This window comes from Cupressus sempervirens, chromosome 5 (assembly GCF_028749045.1).
Source record: "Cupressus sempervirens isolate cs-2001-9-10 chromosome 5, ASM2874904v1, whole genome shotgun sequence".
In the NCBI taxonomy this organism is placed as follows: Eukaryota; Viridiplantae; Streptophyta; class Pinopsida; order Cupressales; family Cupressaceae; genus Cupressus; species Cupressus sempervirens.
The window spans coordinates 102160706-102186609 of record NC_143122.1 but is presented as its reverse complement, the minus strand read 5'-3'; the positions used below and the strand labels follow the sequence as shown (position 1 = coordinate 102186609).

The window sequence follows — 25904 nt, the reverse complement described above, 5'->3', positions numbered from 1 at the left end:
CCCCTTTATCTCCTATTTTGTTTGGTTTATATATTGACAAATTGGAAGAGTGGTTAAACATGCAAAAGGGTGAAGGCATTCAGCTAGGTGGATTTGTTATAAAGCTACTCCTATATGCGGACGATCTCATTTTAATTGCCAAATCTGCCTGTGGTTTGCAAGATCATCTATCTTCTTTTGAGCGCTTTTGCGGAATGGTGGGGATGCAGGTCAATATCAGCAAAACTAAGGCTATGATTTTCTCTAATAATAAAAAATAACACCAACATGAATTTTATTACAATGGAAGTGTTCTTGAAGAAGTTGCGGAGTATAAATACCTTGGCATTGATTTCAACAAAAAACTAAGCTGGTCTAGCTGCAGGTATAAAAGGATATTAGGTCGGTGGAAGGTTTTTTATGCTCTTCAGAATAGGTGCCGTGAAGCAGAGTTGTGGGATTGAAAAACTATTCAAACCTTGTTCGGTTTTCTTGTGCTGCCAGTTGTTCTTTACGGGTGTGAATTATGGGCCAACAACACTACTATAGTACAATAGAAACAAATCGAAGGAATCCAAAAGCGCTTGATCACAAGCAAGTTTAAAATCAAAAGCACTATTCCATATGATATCATGCTAAGTGAAATGGGGGCTACTCCTATTGAGGCACTTGCTATGGTTCACCTTCTAAGCTATTTAAAAAGAATCGAAAAAATGGAAGAGGATAGATGGCCTAAAGTTGTCTTTAGTGACACATTATGTAAGCGAAAAAGGACATGGATGCAACAAAACATCAAATGGATGAGTAAATGAAATATTCAATTCAATATGTGCCCCACAAATAATAAAGAAATAAAGGTCTTTGTCATGGAGAAATTCTATAAGAGAAATTGGGGAAGCGAGATCGGCAGGAAGAAATTATATTATATAAATGAGTTCAACCTCACTTGTGATCAACTCCAAAAAGCATACATAGGAGCCAACATTTCTTGGAGGGCTAAAAATCTTATTGCTCAGCTGAGAACCAACTCTCACCAACTTCGTTGTGAGACCGGACGTTGGAAGAGGCCAAAGGAGGCTTGGGAAGAGAGAATTTGCAAATTCTGCAATTCTGGGAAAGTGGAAACTGAACAGCACTTTATTTTAGAATGTGAGGCCTACAAGAGTAGTAGAGATAAATTTGCGGACACTATATGTGACAGTTCTTGCCATAACCTATTCAACGAAGAGTACATTGAGCAATTGGGTGGACTCATCATCATCTTGCACAAGTAGCGAACATTGCTACTTAAGTTTGCTTGAGTTGTCTTGCTGTCCCATAGGCTATTTTTAGCCTCGTGGACGTTAAATTTTTATCTATCTATCTTTCTCTATTTTCTTATGGAATAATTGCTTTAGAGTTGGAAAATAATCATTGTTATTATATATATATATATATATATATATATATATATATATATATATATATATATATAATTAGCCTAATAAAATATAATCAAACGGCTAACCGAAAAAAACAGCCAGAAGTTGAAAAAACGCAAATATTATACATTATCCTTATGAAAGCAATTCCATTTCAAGGGAGCACGGGCATTCAGAGCTCTGTATGGTGTGAGCAGCAGCAGGAATGTCTCTCCCATCCTCCGTTGCATTTGCATTTTCTTCACCAAGCTTTATAACAAGGCCAAATGCTTATGTACCCACCTCGCAGCATCTCTGTCTATTATCTCCCACCAAGAGGTTCTTTCAAAGGATAAACTCAAATAGAAGTTGGCGAATGAGGCAAAAATTATCATCAACATCATCAAGGATTGGAAGCAGTATACAGGAAGCGTCAGGCAAAGACCCAAAAGCGGGAATTCCTTTATACAAACCTAAATCTTATGACGAACTAATTTCTGATGCAGCCAAAGCCCTCCTACATGGTCTCGACGATGGCGAAAAACGCCTTGAAATTGAATTCCCGTATGCATTGCATTTGTCCATCCATTTCTTTCTTGATTTATCTATGCCTTAATTTTGTATCCTGATATTCTTCAACGATGTTTTTGTGGTTTCTGGTTTATTTTTGGTTTGACGAATCACGCAGTCCCCTGCCAGCCAGTATATCTTCATATAAGGTATTTTTCTCCTCCTTTTGGCTAAGAAATTGTCATTGTACATTTACAAATTGAATTGATTTTTGATTCTTTTAACATATAGAAATTAGCTAGTTATCTTTTTGTCTTTTAATTGGCTTGCCTCAGGGTCCTCGGATTACCACACATAAATTAGGGTCGCTAATTTCAAGATAAATTTCGAGTCTTATCAAATTGAGTAAGCTAAATTGAATATGAAAAAGATTACCTGTTCACTGTAGGAAACACATGTTAAAATGAGTACCTTCATTTCTTTTTTATCAACCTAGGGAGTCTGTTGAGGGTGCCAAAGTTTAAGAGTTGATTAACCCAATTCAGTGTTCTGTAAAATACTTAAATAGAGTTATCGAAATTGCCCATGAAAAGAGTATCACAGAAGTCACTTGTCATTTCGGCAAGTCCAGCTTTAGGCCGCCAACTTTGAAGGTAAGAAAAATGGATCTAACCAAAATGTGTACAAATAATGTATGAGAATAGTCACCCGCATAGCATAGGAGACTTGTAATGAAGGACATTAAGAAATGCCTATGTTATTAAGTGTAGGGAGCCCAGCTTCTTTTTAATTATGGGGGCATGAGTAGCAAGGCTTTAACATGGACTATCATAATGGTAATTTAGTGCAGTTCTATGTTATTCGAATGGCTTTTACTAAACTCTGGACCACTGAACATATGTTTTTCAGCTCTGATTGGGATGCCCATCGCTAAAATTAGATAGATACATCTTGAAAGTTATTATGACAATGTGTATAGGTTACAGGTCATGCTTATTTGTGTATAGATTGCTATTTTATTGTGATATCCTACTTAACAAATGCCCATTAAACTCAACGGTAAAGATTAAAAGCATTGGCCTCCCAAAGAAGGGCTCAAGGTTCAAGCCCCCAAAAAACATGATTATGTGTTGAAACGGGATAAGATTCTACGTCCAATGCATTGGGTGGGGCATATCCCAATGAACAGTTGTCAAAATTGGACTAATTAACATGGTGAACTCACTCGATATGGCACATCCCAATGGGCAAGTGTGGAAATTGGCTAAACTGTCAAGTTCAAGTAATGGTGTTGCATATCTCAACAGATGAGGTCGGATGCAAGTCTAGGCTGCATTTCACCATAGAGATACACCTTGGTTGTGATATCTAAGACAAAAGTTCACTAGTAAAGAGCTATTATCAACCAAAAAATGGTCCTCTAGATTATTCTTCATTACATAAGTCTTTTCCTTTTATTGCCTCTGTTTTGGAATAGGATGGCCTTTGTTGATCCCGTCAACCCATATTTTTTCTGCATTTTAAAGGTCCAGCACTATTTTGCTACCTATGAACTTCTATCTAACAGAGAGATGCCATTATTCTGTATGTTTGGCTTTCACATGACCTTCCTGGCCGGTTTCTTTTAATCTTCTCTATATATCCCGTATCTACAACAATTTCATAACCTCATTACAATTTCCAATGCCTACTTTGCAAATTAAGTGTTTTTTAATACTAGCCACTGCAACTGCTTGTTCATCTTTCTCTGGAACTAACGTAGCCATTGAAAGTTTGAAGTTTCATCATAAGTCAATCTCATGATATCCTCATCCTCTTCTAATTCAGAGTAACAAAATACAACTGTTTGTAAGATAGCTTTTTTGACCCTTCTTTGGTTGAATCACATAACTTCTTCTAACCTTTGGATTTTGGAAAATTCCATTTCATAGTATTCTAATATTGTGCTTTAGGGTTTGGTAGGTTCTAGGTACCATTTCCACATAATAAACAATACCTAACCTTGTCCACTTTGTTGATAATATCAAGATGCTAATAGCATTATGATTTGGAGTGGTTTCCATTTCAGCTTTGGAAGAAAGTGAAGCCTAAAAGAAGAAACTTGATGAAGGGAACCAAAAGATTATCAATCTAAAGGTTGAAATTGAAGGAGATAAAAGACAACAAGAGGCAATCAATTGAAATTCTGAACTTTTGTTTAAAATCTGAAAATTGTTTAAAGTTAGAAAGTGCAGTAGTATCTTTGAGGAATGAATTTAGACAATTGAAGGTGGTTTCCGATCGAAAAAGTTAAGATTGAGAAGAGTTCTGATTTGCTAGATGAGATGTTAGCAATGGTAAATCTGGTTTGGGTTTTGATAAAGGTTAAAGTTCTAGTAATTCTTTCAGTGAAAAGGACAATAATGATGGAATTGTTAAGGTTTAAAGGGAGAAAAAATATCCACAGTGGTATCCTCCTACAAGAAGAATGACAACAAATATGTTTTATCCTTTTTATGATTATTTTCATTTTTGTTATTACTTTGGTCATAAAGCAGTTGATTGTAGAGTTGTGTCGTGAAGGAAAACCAGTTTTATTAGTCAAAATCCTTTTGATTCCTTGAAAGTTTCAGTATGATCTACTTTAAATGTCAAAATGTTGGTCACATTGCAAGGAATTGTTACATGAATTCTGCAGAAATGAAAAGGACCGAGACTAGGTTCTTGAATAAAGAGGCAAAAAAAATATGGATAAAGAAGGATGAGAAATCCATGATTGTTCAGATTGCGTTGCAAGCACAGAAGCAAAATCTTTGAAGAATAGTCAGTGGCAGCTCAAATCACATGACAGGTGGTAAGAGTAAGTTTACTACCTTTACTAGTTGGAATGGTGTTGCAGTAAAGTTTGTGGATAGGTCATTAATGCAAATTTGCGGTAAGGGCCCTTAAGCATTAATGGTACTCTAAAAACACAATGTTTGGCATGTTGAGGGATTGAAGTATAACTTGTTAAAGTGTTAGTCACACTGTCAAATGTGTGATAATGGGCACTTTGTAAATTTTAATGCTCAGGGGTGTGAGGTTAAAAAGGATAAGTTAGGAAAATTAGTGGTTAGGAATAGAAAATGATGTCTATGATCTCATATACGTTAAAGGTCAAAAATGTTTGTTGGGTCAATATGATGTCATGTCCCCTTTCTAGAGTGGACATTAAAGACGATAGAGTTGGCCTATCATTAGTCTCGTAGGCTGGCAGTGGTGTTTAAGGACTCAGTCAGGGTACACAGTGTTCAGATTTGGACTTTCAGACAATAGGAGAGCAGTTGAGAGCAGTTCCTTAATTGTAGGAGGAGTTTCCTACATTTTAGGAGGTGGAGATGGGTTACATTCTTCAGTCTCTACGAGATCATTCTATGGTTTCAGTTTTGGGAGATTCGGAGATATTGCTATTTTTTTTAGGAGTATCCCTATTTTTGAGGGATGAGACTGTCAGTTATTTCAAATTATCCGGCATCAGTCACAGGAGGTGACGAGATCAGTTTCACCTTGTAGAGGTGTTTTGGCTATCAGTTCGCTATTAGGGAAATATTTTAATATATTTAAATATTCTCCTAAGTTAGCATTTTAATAATTTAAATAAGGCTAAGTTATAGCCATTTTGGAGTAATAAGGGGTTTTTTGGCCTCATTTGGGTGAATATCCCTTGGTGTAATAGCTCGTTGGAAAGGTGTTGAACTTTTCTAAATATCTCTCTTTTGACTCAGAGCATTTCGGTGAATGGATTTCTTTCTATTGGGAAAAAGGTCATTTTTTGGATACTTGACCACTTTAAAAATGAGAAATATATTATTTTATAACCCAACGCCACATGGAGACACTTTTAGGGTTCGGGCTAAGTTTGGTGGGTTATAAGGAGGTAAAGACAAAGTTCAAAGGCATTATTGACATATTACCTCTTGGATTTGTGTTTTGGGCTTTGATTGGGCTTTCAGCATTTGGGACGCCAAACCCACTTGCTTTGCCTGTTTAGGACGTAGCCCTCAAAATAGTGGTATGGATTCTTGCAGTCAGAAGCATCGTGGAGATTGTGCATTGTTTCTTTTGGGGAACGCAGTACTGAGTCAGAGTTTTAGCTGGGGTTTGAGTATTTTACCCACATGTGGGCACTTTGCAGCTGTACAACCACGCCTGACAGCCATCTACTTTTCCACATACAACATTTGAGAGTTGGATTCTGGCCGTAGCTTCCTTTTGAGCTCATATTTCACCTTCATGCCTTTAGGTTGGCTTTATTTTTGGTTGTAATCATTTGGATATTATTGTAAATCTTCATATGGTTACATATTAGGCATATATTCAAAAAATCTTCTTAAAGCGAATTTGCTTTAAATGTATTTGGAATACATTTTCAGAACTGGTTCATGTTATTGTACTTCTGTTATTACTTATTGAAAAATCATCAAAAATATAAAATAGTCAAACCCTTCTGCAGCTTCTGTCTAGCTTTGCAAGAAAATTTTAATAAATAGGGAAAATAAATTTTAAAATATAAAATTACAGCAGATCAGTGGAAGAGATCCATTAGGGATCTTTCATATGATGAAACTTGGCTTTGGAATAAAAGATTAGGACGTGAATTTCGATAATCTTGTCAAAACTAGTCCTTTGAATTCAATAATATACGTGGCTAATATCATAAAGTCCACAAATATCATCTGTAAAGAATGCCAACAAAGAAAACAAACAAGAGTGAGTTTCAAATTAAAAGAATACTCAAGTTCACAACCCTTAGAGCTAGCTCGTATTGTTTTTGTGGTCCCTCTAGATCTAAGGCTTTGAAAAATGAAAAATTCTTTATGCTATTTGTTGATGTTTCCTCTAAAATGACATAGGTAAGTTTTTGAAAGGAAAAATCTGGGGCATTGGAAATGTTCCAAATTTTTAGGGCTGTGGTTGAAAAAGAAAGTGGTTTTCAACTTAAATGTCTTAGATCAAACAAAGATGGTGAATATATTTCTAATGAATTTGATGAATATTGTGAGAAATATGGTATCAAAATACATTTTTTTGTGGCAAGAACACCACAGGAAAAGTGTATAGCTGAAAGAAGAAGTCGAACGATCAAATGAGTGGCAAGAAGCCTACTAAATGAAGCCTAAATATTTGGAAAGTTTTGGGTTGAAATATTTCACATGGCAGTATGTATTCTTAACAGAGTGTGATAATTGAGGCCCAACAATAAGAAAATTGATAAGTAGGAGATATTTTCCACAACAAGTCAAATTGTGATATTGCTCTCAGGATTCAACTATGTAGTTTTTTGAGTCAAACTCATTGACCTATGTATCATGAGTAGTGGTTCACAGAACCCGTTTGTCATGAGAATGAATGGAACACTTAAAACTTATTGGAAGGCGCTTAACAATGGAGTTTCCTCTGTGGTTAACCCAGCCCGAGAGTTAACCCATCTTCACAGAACCCATCTCTCATGAGAATGAATGGAACACTTAACATGAGAATGAATGGAACCTATCCTAGTACTACTCCAGCTCGAAGGTGCTTAACAATGGAGTTTCCTCCATGGTTAACCCACTCTACTTGCAACTCCATTTCAAAAACCTTCACAAAGTGTTGTGCCTTATGGACCATTCATTAGAAAGCCCCTTAAGTTCATTAATTGATAAGTAGGAGATATTTTCCACAAGTCAAATTGTGATATTGCTATCAAGATTCAACTGTGTAGTTTTTTGAGTCAAGCTCATTGACCCATGTTTCATGAGTAGTGGTTCACAAAACCTGTCTCCCATGAGAATGATAGCATTACCACAATAAGAAAACTTTCAAAATGACAAACTTGCTTCTTCTAAATACTTTTAACTTTTTGGTACCAGATGTTTTTCTAAAAGGCATGAATATAGTTTGGGCAGATCTGATCCTAGGTGTGATAAAGGTTTTTTTCTTGGTTACTCTACTCATAGCAAGGCTTACAAGTACTAATAGATTGAAGAGGGTTATTGAAAGTGTTAATGCTAAAGTTGATGAAGTTATGTAGGATTGATGACTATGAAGATTCTATTGTTGAAAAGGAATCTGAAAATGTTGTTAAAGATTCTGAAATTGATGTGCTTGAACATGATATTGTTGAAACAAGCTCTGTTAATGGTGGTGAAATGGTTTTTGAAAAAGATGATGAAAATATGCTTCCAAAATTTGTGAAAAAGAATCATTTGGAAGAGCAAATCATAGATCACGCTAATGATGGATTTCAAACACAAAGAAGAGTCGCAAAACAACATAATTAAGAGGTGTAACTTTTGTTTCTATTTGAAATTGAACCTAAATCATATAATGAAGCTAGTAAAGATGAAAATTGGATCAAAACAATAAAAGAGGAATTATGTCTTATAGAGAAAAATAAAACATGGGAATTAGGTCCAAGATCTATAGATAAGAATGTGATTTGGTACTAAGTGGGAATTTAAGAATAAATTCAATGAAGATGGAAACATTGCTAGGAATAAGGCTTGGTTGTTTGCAATGGGTATAAAGCTTGGTTGTTTGCAATGGGTATGCACAAGTCGAGGGTATTGACTTTGAAGAGACATTTTCCCTTTTAGCTTAGTTAGAAGCCATGAGAATGTTCTTAGCTTTTTAATTTATACGAATTTCAAAGTGTGGCAAATGGATGTAAAATCAACTTTTGTGAATGGCAATCTAGATAAGATAAGATCAAATTAATTTATAAATGCCCAACAAGAGAATAACAAGGGTCTAAGGGATTGGAAATAGTACATGAGGGCAAATGCCAACAAGAGAAGCACCAAATAATATTCATGGAAATCACAATAAAGAAAAAAGAGCAGAGCAACAAAACAATAAAGGGAAACTATGTAGTCCTCATAGACGAAAAGCAGTCTAGAATTAAAGGGTACGGTCCATCCTCCAGGGCGAGAAGGTGCTCTGGACCGACATCTCTAAGATCTGCTGGAAGTGGGATGGTGTTGCTGAGTGTGTCCTTTGCAAGGCCATACAGATTTGGTGTGATTTGAAGTAGGGAAGAGAGACGGCCTCGTTCCCTACACAGGAGACACGGGTGTGAAGGAGTTGATGAGCCAAATTAAAGTCTATCTCGATGGGAACTGAAGCTATAGAGTGTGATCGTGAAGCCACAAAGTCTCTTGAAGATAAAGTGCAAGACATTGCTAGTCAATGTATTTGAAAAATGATGAAAGGGATCCACACTCCCTGAACAAGCAGCGAAACCTCCCTCTTATCGCATAGTAGACGGGACAATGAAAAATGAAATGGGTCTCAATCTCGACCTCTCCAAGGTAGTAGAGGCGACAGATCTTGTCCTCCCTATTAAGCAAGTGCTCTCAGTCTGGATACGAAGCCTATGAGAGCGCCCCTTGAAAGATCCCAAGAAGATGCCAAGGGCACGAGTCCGACAATGATGAGGTACCGAGGGTGCATAATGACCCTGTTCTGAATATCACTGAAGTGTTTGGTATAGAAGGCCATCCTCGGGTGAAGCCCCTCGAAGGGTTACTCCAAGTCGTGGTGATGTACCATCTGTAAATGTCTAGTTTGAGGTGCTCGTTCAACCCCTGTTGTGGCAGAAGGAGGTGAGAAGGGGTGTCCAGAGAGAACTGAAAGAGTAGGCGGAGAATTGGAAGAGGGGAAGGCGGTCCATCTACCAATCAAGCCAAGAAGGGCAGAGGCGTGGGCGAACCAGCAACGAGCCTTGCAACCGTAATCAAATTCGGAAATTGCCTCTGAAGAACAGTAGGCTAAAAAGGAATATCTACGATGACCCTCCGAAGAGTCAACAAACCTTCAAAGCCGATGGAGCAACTATATCAAATAAAAAATGGTCCCCAACCTGAAAGGGTGAGCATTGAACTTGGCCAAAACAATACTACGGGGTGTAAACCGATGACATCTGATAATCTGTCGAAGACAAAGGGCTTGAGCTCCCTTGATAGAATCGCAGTCCGACTCCAACAGAGAGGGCAGCCACGCAATGGAGCCATATAGGACGGTTAACTTGACCAAAGAGTCCAAAAAGGACAACTTGGCTATGGTATCCTTAAAGTGGTGACTGAAGCACTGTTTCTCGATCATAGCAAGGGAGTTCAACCCTTTTCTAACTTGGGGCTACGACCTATCTCAAACTGAAATGAGGTCCGAAGAACTTTACTCCCAAGTAAGTGTATGAGGATGTGATCTCAATCTCCACACCCTGGAAGTAGAAATGGAGATGTGAGGTCTTCAAGTAGTTGAAGACCATAACCTAGGTCTTACCTAGTTTCACAACTAGCTGTCGTGAGTCATAAAAAGAGTAGCTCGTCAAGAAGCTGCTGAAGCCCCTCAGGGTAAGAAGCAAGGAGAACCACATCATTAGCAAAAAAATAGAATGGAGATCAAAACTTGGTGCAAGTAGAAACCATCCCCAGGGAGTGGGAAGTCCTGGAGGATAGCCTCGAGTTGGTCAATATAGATACCAAAATGGGTGGGTGAAAGAGGATAACCCTATTTCACCTCAATGGTGCTATGAATAGGATCCAAAAATCCTTGGGGAGTCTTGAACCTACCCACAATAGTCTCGTACAACCTCATGATAGCCGTCAAGAGAGTCTCATAAATCCCAATGCCCCTAAGTCTCTAAAAGAGAGCTGCTCGAGGAACATAATCAAAGGCTTTGCGAAAGTCTACAAGGCAATGATAGACTTTCACCGAGCAGTGTCGTGCCTCTTGAATGATAGCTTGCAAATGCAGAATGTGATTTGTAGTTTGGAAATTTGTACGAAAACCTGCCTGACCCCTAGCTTGATAGTGTCACCGATCAAACTCTTTGGATAAGATAGTATTCAACATGTTGGCATATAGTTTGGCGAATGTGTGCCCAACCATGATGTTCTTGTAGTTGTCAGGGTCCGATACCAACCCAGACTTGTGGATTGGGTAGATAATATGCTATGGCCAAGAGTTGGGGAAGCTAGTGCAAACCACTCTGTTAAAGAGCACCATGAGAAAGGAACCCAAAATTGTAATACCAAGCTCGAAGAGCTTAGCTTGGAACCCTTCCTTATTCGCTGCCTTGCTACAATTCATGTATTGAAATCCCTCGTTGATGCTAGAGAAAGAAAAGAGCTGGCAACGGGGCGGAGGGGTGAGGTGAAGTGGCTGGCCGGAGATATCATAGAGAGTGAAGGTATGAGAGGCAAGGGAGCTGTGATCCAAGGTGGAGGGCGGGGGAGGGTTTTCACTTTTCAGACTTCTAGAGCAGCCGAAGGGTTTCCAATCTTATAGAAAAGAAGGGATTTGCAGGTCAAAGAAAGCTTTGCATGGCTTAAAATAGGCTCTTAGGGCTTGGTATTCAGGCTTGACCAATATCTTCTTTTATGAGGGTTTTAGCAAAGGTAATGTAGGAAGTAATCTATATTTCAAGTCTATAGATGAGCATTTGTTTATGGTAGTCATTTATGTTGATGATTTTTTTTTTTTTTTTGGTAATGACAATTTTTGCAAAGATTTTGCTATGCAAATGCGAACAAAGTTTGAGATGTGTATTATTGGAGAACTCGCATTTTTCCTTGGATTGTAAGTTTCTTAGTTGGATATAGGTATATCCTTATCTTAGACTAAATATGCAAAAGAAATGCTTAAGAAATTCCAAGTGGAGGACTGTAAACCTTTAAGTACACTGATGATTAGACAATATAGATTTACGATAGGCAATTTATTGTATCCTAAGTCACCGGTTTGGGTTCAGGTATAGGAATCTCGTACTTGGGTATATGCAATTGTTTTTTGATCGGGTACGCTCGGGTATGTGTGTATGTAATGTCCTCTCCTTTTGGTCATTTTGAAATTTTGGGACAATTACCTTGACTCCTTTATTCACTATGAATTACAATATTTAATAGCACATATGTAATTTACTCAATTATTATTATTTCAACAACAATAGATATATTAATGAAACCGCTTAGAGGGTAAATGTTTCTATCAATATTTCTGCTATCTCTGATTGGAGCATTAGATATGTGCTGAAGTGAATTGATTTTATGCATTGGCATTTAGTGCAATAAAACAATCTCTGCCATATCTAGCGTGGTTAACTTGAATTTCCAAGCTGAATGTAGATGAGATTGTATGTCTTATATCAATCTTGTAAGTGATAAGAGATCTATTCAATAACTGCTGTTGTAGACAATTATTGATCTGGAATTTATGAAGATTGTATTGACCACTATGAAGATAAATGCAATCAATATAGAAGTTCATATCGACTATCTTGATGTATTAGTGAATTGAAATAAGTATAATTAGAATCACTAATATAGTGATCTGCAAGGCATAATAATAGCTGATCACAATCCTTGATGATCTGCCTTATGTGATGATCCAATGCTCATATTTATGATGGTCTGATGTGATACTGATTATCGCTACTTTTGATATTTAAGCCCTCTCTTACTTATACAATGAATCAAGTATAACTGTGATACTATTGACCATTTTTGCCACCCATCCAGCCCATCATCAATAACCGATTAGAGATATCTTCAATGGGCTGTCTTCTTTGCTGTGGGTTAACATGTGATTTGGTTGGGGCTAACATTTCGTGTTAACTCGGTCTTTTCATGAACCGAGTTGGTTCGGTTCCTTCATCGACTGAGCTAGTTCAGTTTGTTCTTCGACCGAGTTGGCTCATTTTCCTTCATTTGCTGAGTTGCAAGTTGTTGCCCAAGTTTCAGTCTATATCTTTGCTCTAGGATTTTTGAGTCAAGTCAAAAGTTAATGTTCTGAGTCTAAGTTTGGATTGCCCATAGTATGGCCTTTCTTCTCATCTTTCCTTTGAGCTAATTGATGTGGGAAATCATATGAGCAAATTCCTAGTCCATGGCTTGGTGATTAGGTTTTGGGAGGGTTTGTTATGCATTTTCTTGATGAGAAGAAGGTCTAGATGTTTCTAATGATTCATAATTCCTTGTTCCTAATTATGTCTAAGACAAAGATTCATGTTGAGAAGTAGTTCTTCATCTCTGAAAGTTTCTAAATTCCATGGTCAAAGATCTATATCTAAAAAAGGATACATTATCACGGGCATATACAGAGCAAATGCAGTAGAGGACATTGAAGACTGAGGCTAAAGATTAATATATAGATCACGAGTACAAGTCGAAAAGCAAGATCAGTTGATTTGAATACAGATTGAACACTCAAAAATGCAGAAATGACGAAGAACATGGTCAAAGGTGGCGAAGACCAAAGTTGGTCGACGAATCAAACACATCTACTTGTCCACATCACCAAGTTGAAAACTCAATTGAATGAAAGAATGCTTGCTATTAGCCAGTTGAAAAATCAAATGCTTACCTGTTAGATCGGGTCTCATTTAAATATTAAATGAAAAGATAATGCATTCCACCATCGGATCTTACATGATCGACATCCGTTGCTTTTTCGCTTTTCGAAGATATTCGAGGTTTAGACAATGCTGAAAAGCAACGATTCGACATGCGGAGCTTTGGGGCCAAATTCAATTTGTGAGCCGCAAAAGGTAAATGGGTGCCAGATTGGCATACTGCGATTGGATAGATTATCTGGTAGTGACAAAGGTGGGTCAGTTTCGCAAGTGCCATCAGATCTTAACAGATCAACGCTTCTCGCTATGTCTCTATGGAGAGATGCATAGAAATTAGTCATAGCGACATAATGAAAGAACGACACATGTCCAATGGGCCATCACTTTTCATGAAACACAATCAGAGTCTAGTCACAAGGTGCTAATGAGGCAAAATAGTTCGATGTCAAACAATAAAATTCTGTCATCTGTCTGCCACAATATACCTAGTTGGAAAGAGGGATTTGTGCCGCAAAGTAAAGAAATTTAACATTGTTCTGTTATCATTGTCAGATTGGAAAGAGATCCATGGTTGTCGCTATCTTGCTATACGAAGTTGCTTGAGTGTTATTCTTAGTGACATAGTGACAAGAAGACACGTGTACTCTGTGGACCCACGGTGGAGACCATAAAGGAAAGTCTCAACATTTAAATCACAATCTTTGATTTAACATTGATGGTTAGAATTTGAAAATGCAGTGACCGCTAGAATATGAAATATATGGATTTGGTGCGTAAAGACAGAAAATGAAAAATAAATGATTTTCTACAGGATTTTCTGAGACTGCATGAAGATGAACAGTCATGGTGTGTTTTCAGGAATATCATGGATTCAAAATCATCAATAGAAGTGATACTACGTGCTCATATCGCGATACAGATTGGATATTTCCATATTTTATTCTCTATTATATGACTATTGCTCTGCCATAATTTAGAAATGATAACAAGAGACTATAAATGTAATCTCTTTTGACATAACAAGGGTTGACAAACTTGAGAATGAATGGTTCTGTAATTCCATTTGCAGTATTTTCTTTCCATGTTTTGTGGTCCATGCATTAGATACCTTTGCATTTAGAGTTGAAAGACAATTGTGTATGATCCTGTAAATAATCAGATGGATTCCACTTTGTTTTGATATTTGCAGTAAAACAATTCCATTTGCTGCTTCATATATAATTTTGTTTCTTTTCTTGATAGTTTCATACATGTTAGATAATTCATTGGGGATTAAAGAATGACTTATGTGAATCTATTTGGTACTTGTTGAATTCCATTTCAGTCAGGTCTAATAGATAAAGCAATTCCACTTGCCTTCATATGTAAAGTTCTTTCTTTCCTACTTTTGCATTTGGGTGAGTAATTAACATTTAGAATAGATTTAGAAGTCAGAAGATATCAATATAATCTATTGCAATCATTCCACTGAGTGTGATAGATTATTCATATACATCGTGCCTAAGTTGTTTGTGCCTACAAACAATTTGGTTATCCTTTACTACTCTTAGGTTAAGAGTTTGCAATATCAAGATTTTTGATCTCATAAAAAACATATTCATTGCATATCATTGCAAATCATAGGGAGCTGTACCTAATCAATTCAGAGGGCAGTGATAAAGTATATACATTGACCCAGTTGTTGGTAAACATCCTTTTGTCTTTCCAAGCATTGGGTATCAAAGAGTCAAGATTATCAAATCTAATACGAGGAAAAACTATTAACCAACAGTTTTTGGCGACTCTATTGGGGAGATTCAGATGAAAGTTCTGAAGAATTTCCCTTCATAATCAGTTAAACTCTAAATATATATTTGAGTTGCAAGAAAGGACTTATGGTATTTAGGTGTTTGCCATAAGAACTTGATACCAGTTTACAGCCTCAACTTGCCGAAGAAGTGGAGCACTCAAGACTGGTAAGAAACATTTGATATACTCTGGATTCCAAATATACCAGGAGTTCCAAGGAAAGGTTGACTCAATATACGAAGAGCTCAAGAAGGCTAACTTTCCTATCCTAGAAGACCTTTGCAGAAGAGGAAGAACATGTGCAAGGGAATTTGTAACCAAACAACTTCAAGATACCTTTCTGTTTGTTCCTCTGAATAGAACCTAGAGAAGTCAATCTTCTACTCGTGTTGTCAAAAATTCTATTCCTCCTGCTTTTGATGCTTTGTTGTTGATTGGTGCAACACTTCCACTCTTGGTTACTTTTCAGACAAATCAAATCACTGTACCAACAGCTAGGGCACAACCTTGGGGAAATGCTATTGGTCCTCTTGCCCTTGAGGCTAATAATGATCTGGCAAGAGCATCAAGGAAGAACTTTCCAAGATTCAATGAAGATGGCTCTACTTTAGCTGAACAACACTTGAGTGCTTTCCATAAGGTTTGTGGTGTAGTAAATCCTCAACATGAGGATGTGGCAGTCAAAACATTTGTAGATACATTGGTGGATAATGCTGCTGATTAATATCAAGATCTACCTGCAGGATGCATCACAAATTGGGACACTATGAAACAAAGGTTTGAGGAACGTTATAAAAGTACAGAGATGCACAAGTATTGTTGTTGCAATTGGCATAGATAAAGAAAGAACCATCAGTTTCCATGAGAGATTTTAATGCAAGATTCAATAAACTTATCGAAAGAATACCTGCTGCAAGTGCACCTACAAATGATAATAAGAAGACTTTCTACATTAGTTCTATGCCTCCTGATTTGGGATATCAAATTAGAAGAGCCAATGTAGCAAACTTGCAAGCTGCCTAGACACTAGCTGTGTAGATGGAGGATGATATGATTGCTTCTAGTAAATGGAAGAGAGAATTTCAATCTGGAATTGTGAGCAATACAGCTAGTACTTCCAATACTACAAAGGCCATGCTTCAAAATTTGTCTAATGAGCTCATCTCATTGAAGAAACAAATCAATAGACCTACTTATCAACCTCATCAGGAAGGTTATAGAAATACAAATGGAGGTAAAGCATTGCAAATATCACCTATTCAACAGAGATTAGCAATTGAACCTGCTCCAAAAAGACAAAATATGTGTGCTTTCCACCCAAGAGAAGATCATGATGGAGATACATGTGCTGATATGATCAGATATAAACAGATGGGGATAACAAAGAACAAACAATTGAATATCCTGAAAGTGAGGATAATCATTCTCCTTGTCACGACTTTGAAAATTATTTCTTGGAGTATGAATCAGATTCAGAATCAGGAGGTGATTGTTTTGCTACTCTAGAAGGACCTCAGTTAACAGTAATGACCAGAGGTCATAAGAACAAAAATTAGAACAACTCCTCAGTTCTTGTCAAGAATAATGCACCATCAAATAAAGTTGATAAAGGCAGTGGCATAGTAACTTCATCTTCACAAAAGGAGTACAAAGGTAAGTCTGTTATTTCCTTTGACATAGTGCAATATTGTGAAGAAGCAAGAATTTAGATATCCCCATTAGATTATTTGAAATGTAATCCTGATCAATTGAAAATATTAGTTGAACATTGCAATAGTAAAGAGACAGATCATGCTAATATTAATGCCAATGTTGAACATCATAATAAGGCTAGCACTAGTGGAGCTTCTTTTGATAATGAAGATTTTGCAATTCCAGGACTATTTCAAGAAGAAGAATCTAGTGTTTTAGCTACTTGCCCAAATCAAAAGCTGGATCCTTTTTATATTTCTTTGTTTATCAATGGAAATAGATTGAGTAATTGCATTATAGATACAGGAGCTTCAGACAATGTAATGCTTGCCTTTGTAGCCAAAGTTTTAGGTCTTCCAGTGACAAACTTTTGGTAGATGCTACTTAATGGATGCCAAACAAGTACCATTGGTAGGACAGATTAAAGATGCTTAAGTTGCCCTTGCTGCTTACCCCTCTAAGAGATGAAAACTTACTATTCTAGTAGTAGACATCCCTGCAAGCTATGGAATGCTCTTGAGTAGGAGTTTTTGCAAAGACATGGGGGTAGAAATAAAATTAGATTGGTCTAGTGCCACTATACAAGTTGGAGACAAAAAGGTGAAGCTAGAACGAAAAGAGAAAGCAAAATTCACTGTTTTGAAATCAAATGATCCTAGATCTCAAACTTGTATCATGAAATGCAGTTTGGCAATTTTATGTTGTTCTCTGGTAACCCTGAGATCCTAGAAGAATCAGAACAAAATAAAGGTAATCAGTTGTGGACCCTGGAATTTGATGGCAGTTGTGCAAATGTTGGTTAAGGTGCAGGTGTGGTGTTGATATCACTTGATGGAGAAATGACTTGTTTTGCTTATAAGTTGGATTTCAAAAACTCTAATAATACTGCAGAATATGAAGCTCTCCTTCTTGGTATAATGACAACAAAACTAAAGGGAATTAAGATGCTTAAAGCACAAGGAGATGCAGAGTTGGTAGTAAGACAAGTCAGAAATCAATATGCAGTAAAGAATTCAAGATTGAGAAAATACCGTAGTAAGGTGTGGGATGAAATTGAGAGTTTTGATGCCTTCTCAATTGCATTAGTGCTTAGAGAATTCAATTCAAGAGCTGATTCTTTGGCAGTCTTTGCATCATTGCTCTTACCACACCTTGATTTCAAAGATCAAACCTATAAAATAGAAGTTCTATTCATGCCTAATGTACCTGATAATGAAGAGTCATGACAGGTATTTGAAGATGATAAACAAATACTCAAATTCATTGAAGGGGAAAATCCTTTTGAATGTTTGTATTTTGAAGGAAGCGCTAATGCAAAAGGTGGTGATTTAGTGGCAGGAGATGAAAATTTTGACAATATCTGATGTGATTCAGTTGAAAGGTAATAAGATTCCACCTCATGTGATCTCTTTAGAGAAACTTTTTGATGCATATATAAAGAGAGAAAGAGATAAGAAGGGAAAGACTTGTGGTGAATATGATGGAATCAACATAGGGACAAAAGTCAGCCCCAAGATGATAAACATAGGCAAGTGTTGCACACCAGATGAGAGAGTAGAAATCAAGAAATTGCTCGTTGAATTTCAAGATGTATTTGCTTGGAGTTATGAAGACCTAAAGAATTTCATGGGTGAGAAGTTCAAACATGAAATCCCTCTTAAACTAGATGCAACACCATTCAAGTAGAAGTAGAGAAATTATAACCCTATAGTTGAAGGGGCAATTTTCAGGGAGATTGACAAGATGCTGTAGGCTAGGATTATATACCCTATTCATCATTCCACTTGGGTGGCTAATATTCTACCAGTGAGGAAGAAAAACGGAGAGATAAGGATTTGTGTAGATTTTAGGAATCTAAATCAAGCCTCACTCAAAGATAATTTTGCACTTCCTAATGTGGACCATCTTTTGCAGACTACTATAGGATTAGAAATGATGTCCATGTTGGATGGATTTTCAGGATACAATCAAATTCGGGTAAATGAAGTAGATTAGTTCAAGACTACATTTACCACACCATGGGGTACATTTGCATACAATAGAATGCCTTTTGGCTTAATCAATGTAGGAACAACTTTTCAGTGTGGAATGAATTTGGCTTTTGAAGGTTTGAAAGTAAGAAGTATTGTCATATATCTTGATGATTTGACAATATTTTCCAAGAAGAGAAAAGATCATATCAGGGATCTAGAAAAGGTGTTACAAAGATGTAAAGAACATGGTATCTCTTTGAACCCAAAGAAATCAATATTTTGTGTTACAGAAGGCAAGTTGCTTGGTCGTATTGTATCTCAAGAAGGAGTGAAGATTGATCCAAACAGGGTTAAAGCTATTCAACAATTAAGGCTACCATTGAGCAAAACAGGAGTGAAGTCCTTATTTGGCCAGGTAAATTTCTTGAGAAGATTTGTTCCCGATTTCTCCGAAATAGTTAAATGTATAGTTGATATGATGAAAGGCAATAAAACTTTCAAATGGAGTGATGTTGGGAAGAGGGCTTTTGAAGATATCAAGGATGCCATTGCTAAAGTCCCTGTACTCGTCCATCTTGATTACACTAAGGAATTCATCATTTACTGTTATGCCTCAGAACATGCTATGTTAGCTATATTGATGCAAGAAAATAGAGAGAAGATACAAGCTCCAATAGCTTTCATGAGTATACTATTGAAAAATCAAGAACCGAGATACTCTCAAATGGAAAACCATGCATATGCAATGGTGAGAGTCCTCAAGAATTTCAGATTTTATGTATTGCATTCTCATTCAATAATATATGTGCCAGATCCTACATTTAAAAGTATTCTGACACAAAAAGAAGTTGGCTGTAATAACATAGGGGTATGGATAGCAAAAGTCCAAGAATATTATATAGAAATAAAACCAACTAAACTTGTAAGAGGGACTGCACTTTGTAAAGCTTGAGCAGAGGATCAACAATGCAAAGAGGGAGATATTTCAAAGGTTCTTATGGTAAGTCTTCAGGATCCTTGGTTCTCAAACATTTTTTATTTTTTGACATATGGTGAATGCCCTGATGGATTGACTACTAAGCAATGAAGAGATCTAAAAACTAAAGCCTTGAAATATGTAAGTCATGATGATGTCTTATACAATAGAGCCATTGATGGAACATTTTTAAGATGTGTGGATAAGGAGCAATAGGTAAAGTTGTTAAGATCTTTTCACGATGAAGCATGTGGAGAACATTTTTCTAGCACTGCCATTGCATTCAAAATTTTGAGACAATGTTATTATTGGCTTGTTATGTTTAAAGATGCATATAAGTGGGTGACTAATTGTGAGAAATGCAAGATAGTTACTGGTAAACCTTAGTTGGCTGCCTTACGTCTTAGACCAGTTGTAATTGAAGCTCCTTTCCATCAATGGGGTTTAGATTTTATAGGCCCAATTAACCCCCCTTCCAGTCAAGGACATTCATAAATACTGACTGCCACATATTATTTTAGTAAATGGGTTGAAGCTAAGCCAATGAAGAAGACTTCCTTAGAAGTTGTATGTGAGTTCCTCAAAGAACATATTCTGGTCAGGTTTGGAGTCCCTATGAAGTTAGTAATGAATAATGCATCTTATTTTTCTTCTTCAAAGATCATTGAGTTTTGCTATGATAATGGTATTTAAGTTGGACATTCCTATGATTTTTCCCTCAAGGAAATGGGCAGGTTGAGTTTAGTAATAAAAACTTGATTAATATTTTGAAGAAATTGGTCTCAGATAATCAGAAAGGTTGGCATAAGAAAATTCATGATGCTTTATGGGCTGATAGGACCACACCTAAAAGGGTATTTGGATCTCACCTTTTGAATTGGTATATGGAGTAGAAGCTAATTTGCCACTACCATTAGAACTAGCTGCTTGTAAATTGAAAATTGCAATTGAAGATGATGTCTTCCAAGATGGGTTAGAGAAGAGGATTTTGTATCTTACTACACTACAAGAAGAGAGAGAAGAGATGGTTGAGAAGATTACTGAACCTCAGGGAAGGATAAAGAAAGTGTTTGATAGAAGAGCAAGGCCTAGAAAATTTATGGAAGGTGACTTGGTGTTGTTATGGGATAAGAGACGTGAGCCAAGAGCCATGCATTCCAAGTTTCAGTCTTTGTGGAAAGGACCTTTTCAGATCACACAAGCAAATCAAAATAATTCTTTCAAAGTGGCATATCCAACTGGAGAAACCTTTCCTCATTCTTATAATGGACAGGGCTTGGAGTTGTATCAAATGCAAAATTGAAAAATAGGTAACCCTTGTGTAGTAGACAGCTAGGTAGATTTTCCTTTATTGCTTTTGCTTGGTTTAGTTGCTTGTTTTCCTTAGGTAGTTCCTTGCTGCTTCCTTAGTTTAGCTTGTTCTTATAGTTCCTAAGTTGTCACCCTTTGTGCGAAACCAGAGATTGGTTGGATTCTTTCAAGCATTATCATACTTAATCCCCAGACAGAGCCAGTTGTTGCCCAAGTTTCAGTCTATATCTTTGCTCTAGGGTTTATGAGTCAAGTCAAAAATTAATGTTTTGAGTTTGAGTCTAGATTGCCCATAGGATGACCTTTCTTCTCATCTTTCCTTTGAGCTAATTGATGCGGGAAATTGTATGAGCAAATTCCCAGTCCATGGCTAGGTGATTAGGTTTTGGGAGGGTTTGTTATGCATTTTCCTGATGAGAAGGTCTGGATGTTTCTAATGATTCATAATTCCTTATTCCTAATCATGTCTAAGACAAAGATTCATTTTGAGAAGCAGTTCTTCATCTCTGAAAGTTTCTAAATTCCATGGTCAAAGATCTATATCTAAAGAAGGATACATTATCATGGGCATATATAGAGCAAATGTAGTAGAGGACATTGAAGATTGAGGCCAAAGATTAATATACAAATCATGAGCACAAGTCGAAAAGCAAGATCAGTTGATTTGGATACAGATTGAACACTCAAAAACGCAGAAATGACGAAGAACACTGTCAAAGTTGGCGAACCAAAGTTGGAATCAAACACATCTAATTGTCCACATCACCATGTTGAAAACTCAATTGAATGAAAGAACGCATGCTATTGGATAGTTGAAAAGTCAAATGCGTACTTGTTAGATCAGGTCCCATTTAAATGTTAAACGAAAAGAGAATGCATTACACCATTGGATCTTACATGATTGACTTCTGTCGCTTTTCGCTTTTTGAAGATGTTCTAGGTTTAGACAATGCAAAAAAGTGACAATTCGACACGTGGAGCTATGGGGCCAAATTCAGTTTGTGAGCCACAAAAGGTAAATGGGTGCCAGATTGGCGTACTGCGATTGGAAAGATTCTTTGACACTGACAGAGGTGGGTCAGTGCAAGTGCTGTCAAATCTTAAAAGATCAACGCGTCTCGCTTTGTTGCTATGGAGAGATGCGTAGAAATTAATTGTAGAGACATAACAAGAGAATGACATATGTCTGGTGGGCCATCACTTTTCATGAAACACAGTCAGAGTCTAGTCACGAGGTGCCAGTGAGTCTAGTCTCAATGTTTAAATCACAATTGTTGATTTAACATCGATGGTTAGAATTTGAAAATGTGGTGACTGTTAGAATATGAAATATATGGATTTGGTGCGAAAAGACAGAAAATGAAGAATAAACGATTTTCTACAGTATTTTTTGAGACTGCATGAAGATGAACAGTCATGGTGTGCTTTCAGGAATATCATGGATTCAAAATCATCAATAGAAGGGATACCACGTGCTTATATTGTGATACAAATTGGATATTTCCATATTTTATTCTTTATTATATGATTGCCGCTCTGCTAGAATTTAGAAATGATAACAATAGACCATAAATGTAATCTCTTTTGACATAACAATGGTCGACAAACTTGAGAGTGAATGGTTCTATAATTCCATTTGTAGTATTTTCTTTTCATGTTTTGTGGTCCATGCATTAGATATTCTTGCATTTAGAGTTGAAAGACAATTGTGTATGATCTTGTAAATAATCAGATCGATTCCACTTCGTTTTGATATTTGCAGTACAACAATTCCATTTGCTGCTTCATATATAATTCTGTTTCTTCTCTTGATAGTTTCATACATGTTAGATAATTCATTGGGGATTAAAGAATGATGTATGTGAATCTATTTGGTACTTGTTGAATTCCATTTCAGTCAGGTCTAATAGATAAAGCAATTCCACTTGCCTTCATATGTAAAGTTCTTTCTTTCCTACTTTTGCATTTGGGTGAGTAATTAACATTTAGAATAGATTTAGAAGTCAGAAGATATCAATATAATCTACTGCAATCATTCCACTGAGTGTGATAGATTATTCATATACATCGTGCCTAAGTTGTTTGTGCTTACAAACAATTTGGTTATCCTTTACTGCTCTCAAGTTAAGAGCTTATAATGTCAAGATTTCTGATCTCATAAAAAACATATTCATTGCATATCATTGCAAATCATAGGGAGCTGTACCGAATCAATTCAGAGAGAAGTGATAAAGTATATACACTGATCCAGTTGTTGGTAAACATCCTTTTGTCTTTCCAAGCATTGGGTATCATACCAAGATTATCAAATCTAATAGGAGGACAAATTGTTAACCAACATGGGTTAACATGCATTTTATGCCATGGTTAACATTTCGCATTAACCATTTTCGCTATTTCAGGAAGTTTGACCTTTGGCTTCTGCGAAGTCACTACTGTCTCTTCAACCGTGCATTTGGAAATGTGCCAACCAACAGTTTCATGCCACGTGGTGGATCTTTCTTGTGCTAGGCTGCTTTTAGTTGGACGGTGATCGTATTTTTGCATCATTGCTTGGGCCTCTTGCAAAGATATAATGGCCGTTAGATTCTGGATACTTTTGAGTGCATGTCTGCCGTCCATTTGTTTTCAAGAAGATCTTGCATCTACGGTTGGGTTTTATTCAGCTGTTGGGGATATTTTTGTAGCATCTGGGCCATCTGTTTTAACAAGAAGATCTACATCGACAATCACCTTTTTGTAGGGCAAATTAGATTTATTCCACGTGGGTCAACTCTGTAATTTTCGCGGCAGGTTAACATTGTGTGTTATCCCATCTCGCGTTTTTTGACAGTGGCGTGAATTTATTTGTTGCGGCCATGACATGTTACAAGGACTGTTCTTTAATGCTAAATGACATCCTTTTGCCTTGTTTGCATGACATTTTTGCATCTCCATGCCTCTTTATTGATTGTAATGATCAAATCTCGTGGGATTTGATTTCTTACGACTGGGTGCATTTGTTTTTCCCTTCTTGTCACTTCATTACAGCAGATCGTATTTCTTGATCAGATTTAGTTCTGACATTCATTTATTGCTGCTCTCTGCAACTTGACTTCATCTTGGTTGGGGTTTGAACTTCATGGTTGAGTCAAAGTTATTTCTAAACTCTTTAAAAGACAGTTGTAAATACCTTTTCGTTGTTCTTCTTTGTTCTTCTCCATTTGTATTTTGCAGCAGCATTATGCTCTATAATTTTTGCCTTTCATGAATAGGAAACATAGATTTTACCTCATCTTGCCAATCTGATATATTGTGCATTTCATGCTTTGTATTGATTATTTCTTTTCTGTTCTTTCAAGTTTGTATGTTGTGTGTATCTTGCTGTTGAATGTTGTCTTGTGAACTTGTTTTCTTGCAACATTCATTAGTTTTACCTTCATGTAGATTTCGAAAGAGTAGATATGGGTCAAGATCTGTGTATTTAGGTGATTTATTCATATTTTGTGCAGTTATAGGCAGAGTTGTAACCGTAGTTAAGGGTTCCACTTTTTTGTAGACAGGCTCCCACAAATGTATGGAAGAAATCACAACCAGACCTCTGGTCTAGACAGAGTATGATGAAGCATGTGATTTGTTTGATAGAATGCCTGAAATCTAATGTACTCATCTTCACAAGTTGGATACATAAGGTGCCCTTGCTCCTAGTGACGATTGTCAATATAGAATGGGAAATCCGGGTGACAATAATTGAGAACCTGACCTTGGGGCAAGGCATGCGATGTTAGGGGAATTCAATCTCATATGTAGTTTGAAAGAAAATGGAAAATGTACATGTGCTCGAGAAGTTATACAAGAAGACATAGATTATGCATAGGAAGTGTTCAATGAAATGACTGTATATATATATATATATATATATTTAGTTAGTTAGTTAGTTAGTTAGTTCACTAATGGGCCATTCTCTGTCTTGGCACGTCCATATATGTGGAAATATAAAGATTGACTCTCAACATGATGACTCGGGTGGAAGCATAACAAGTGATGGGGTCTTATGCCAACATTTGGCTTGGTGGTGTCTATTTCAAACCTATTGAAATTTCCATACCGACATCCAAGCATATTCCTTTCAAAGCATTCAAATACTTCAATATTTGAACTGTAAAGTTATAAAATATGGGCACAAGTTTAATATTTAGTTCATGTAGCTAAATATTAGATAAGCCTGAAAAAGTTTCTCACCTTTTGGAAATGGAGATTTTAAAGATTTAGTTTTAATAACTGAAAGAGAAGCTTATCAAAGGAGAAAAAGATTAATATGGAAAAGAATCAGTTATGGTAACCATCAACAAGAAAGAAATCAATATGCCAACAAAAGATAGAAGAAGGGTTCCACTTTTCTGTAGACAGGGGGTTCTAGTTTTAGGGGGGCTTCTGTTTTTTGGTAGACTTTGTGCTACAAGAGGAAAGAGGTTTTCATTCTAATTGTAATGGAGAGAAAGGGGTATTTTATTTTCAAATAGTGATTAATATATGGGAACAACAAAATCTTTGTTATTTTGTTGTGTTTAGAGAGGGGAAATATCAGCATATTGAAATTTTGAGTTTAGATGTTTATTTTCTGATTAATATTCATCTTGGGATGATATTGGTTTTCTTTGAATGTGTACCTGTTACATATGATCATCATCATTATTATCATTCAGACTATGAGTTGTAGTTACTCATGTATCTGGGAAGAATGATATGCCTTTCTTTCTGTCTTTACTTTCATGTAGTGTTTGGGTAAATGAACGTTGTGTCATTTACTTTTTATTTCCTTTCAATTAGTTAGTCCCTTCGCATGTATGTCATGTTTACGGATAGATGTTTGTAAGCCTTTCTTTCTTTCAGGTTAAAATCATTATCGATTATAGTTTAGTTGATTCATTATAAATCTTATC

The 25904-nt window shown here is 36.5% G+C and overlaps 1 protein-coding gene across 1 annotated transcript in view; it reads left to right on the top strand.

The window, feature by feature from the left end:
• Positions 1-1520: 1520 nt before the first annotated feature.
• LPA3 (Low PSII Accumulation 3) overlaps positions 1521-25904 on the top strand; it is a 221302-nt gene continuing 196918 nt past the window's right edge. Inside the window, exons 1-2 of the mRNA XM_089828794.1 lie at positions 1521-1943; positions 2068-2098. Of these exons, the coding sequence (XP_089684920.1) occupies positions 1606-1943; positions 2068-2098 (369 nt within the window). The 5' untranslated portion in view covers positions 1521-1605. The remainder of the gene's footprint in view (positions 1944-2067; positions 2099-25904) is intronic.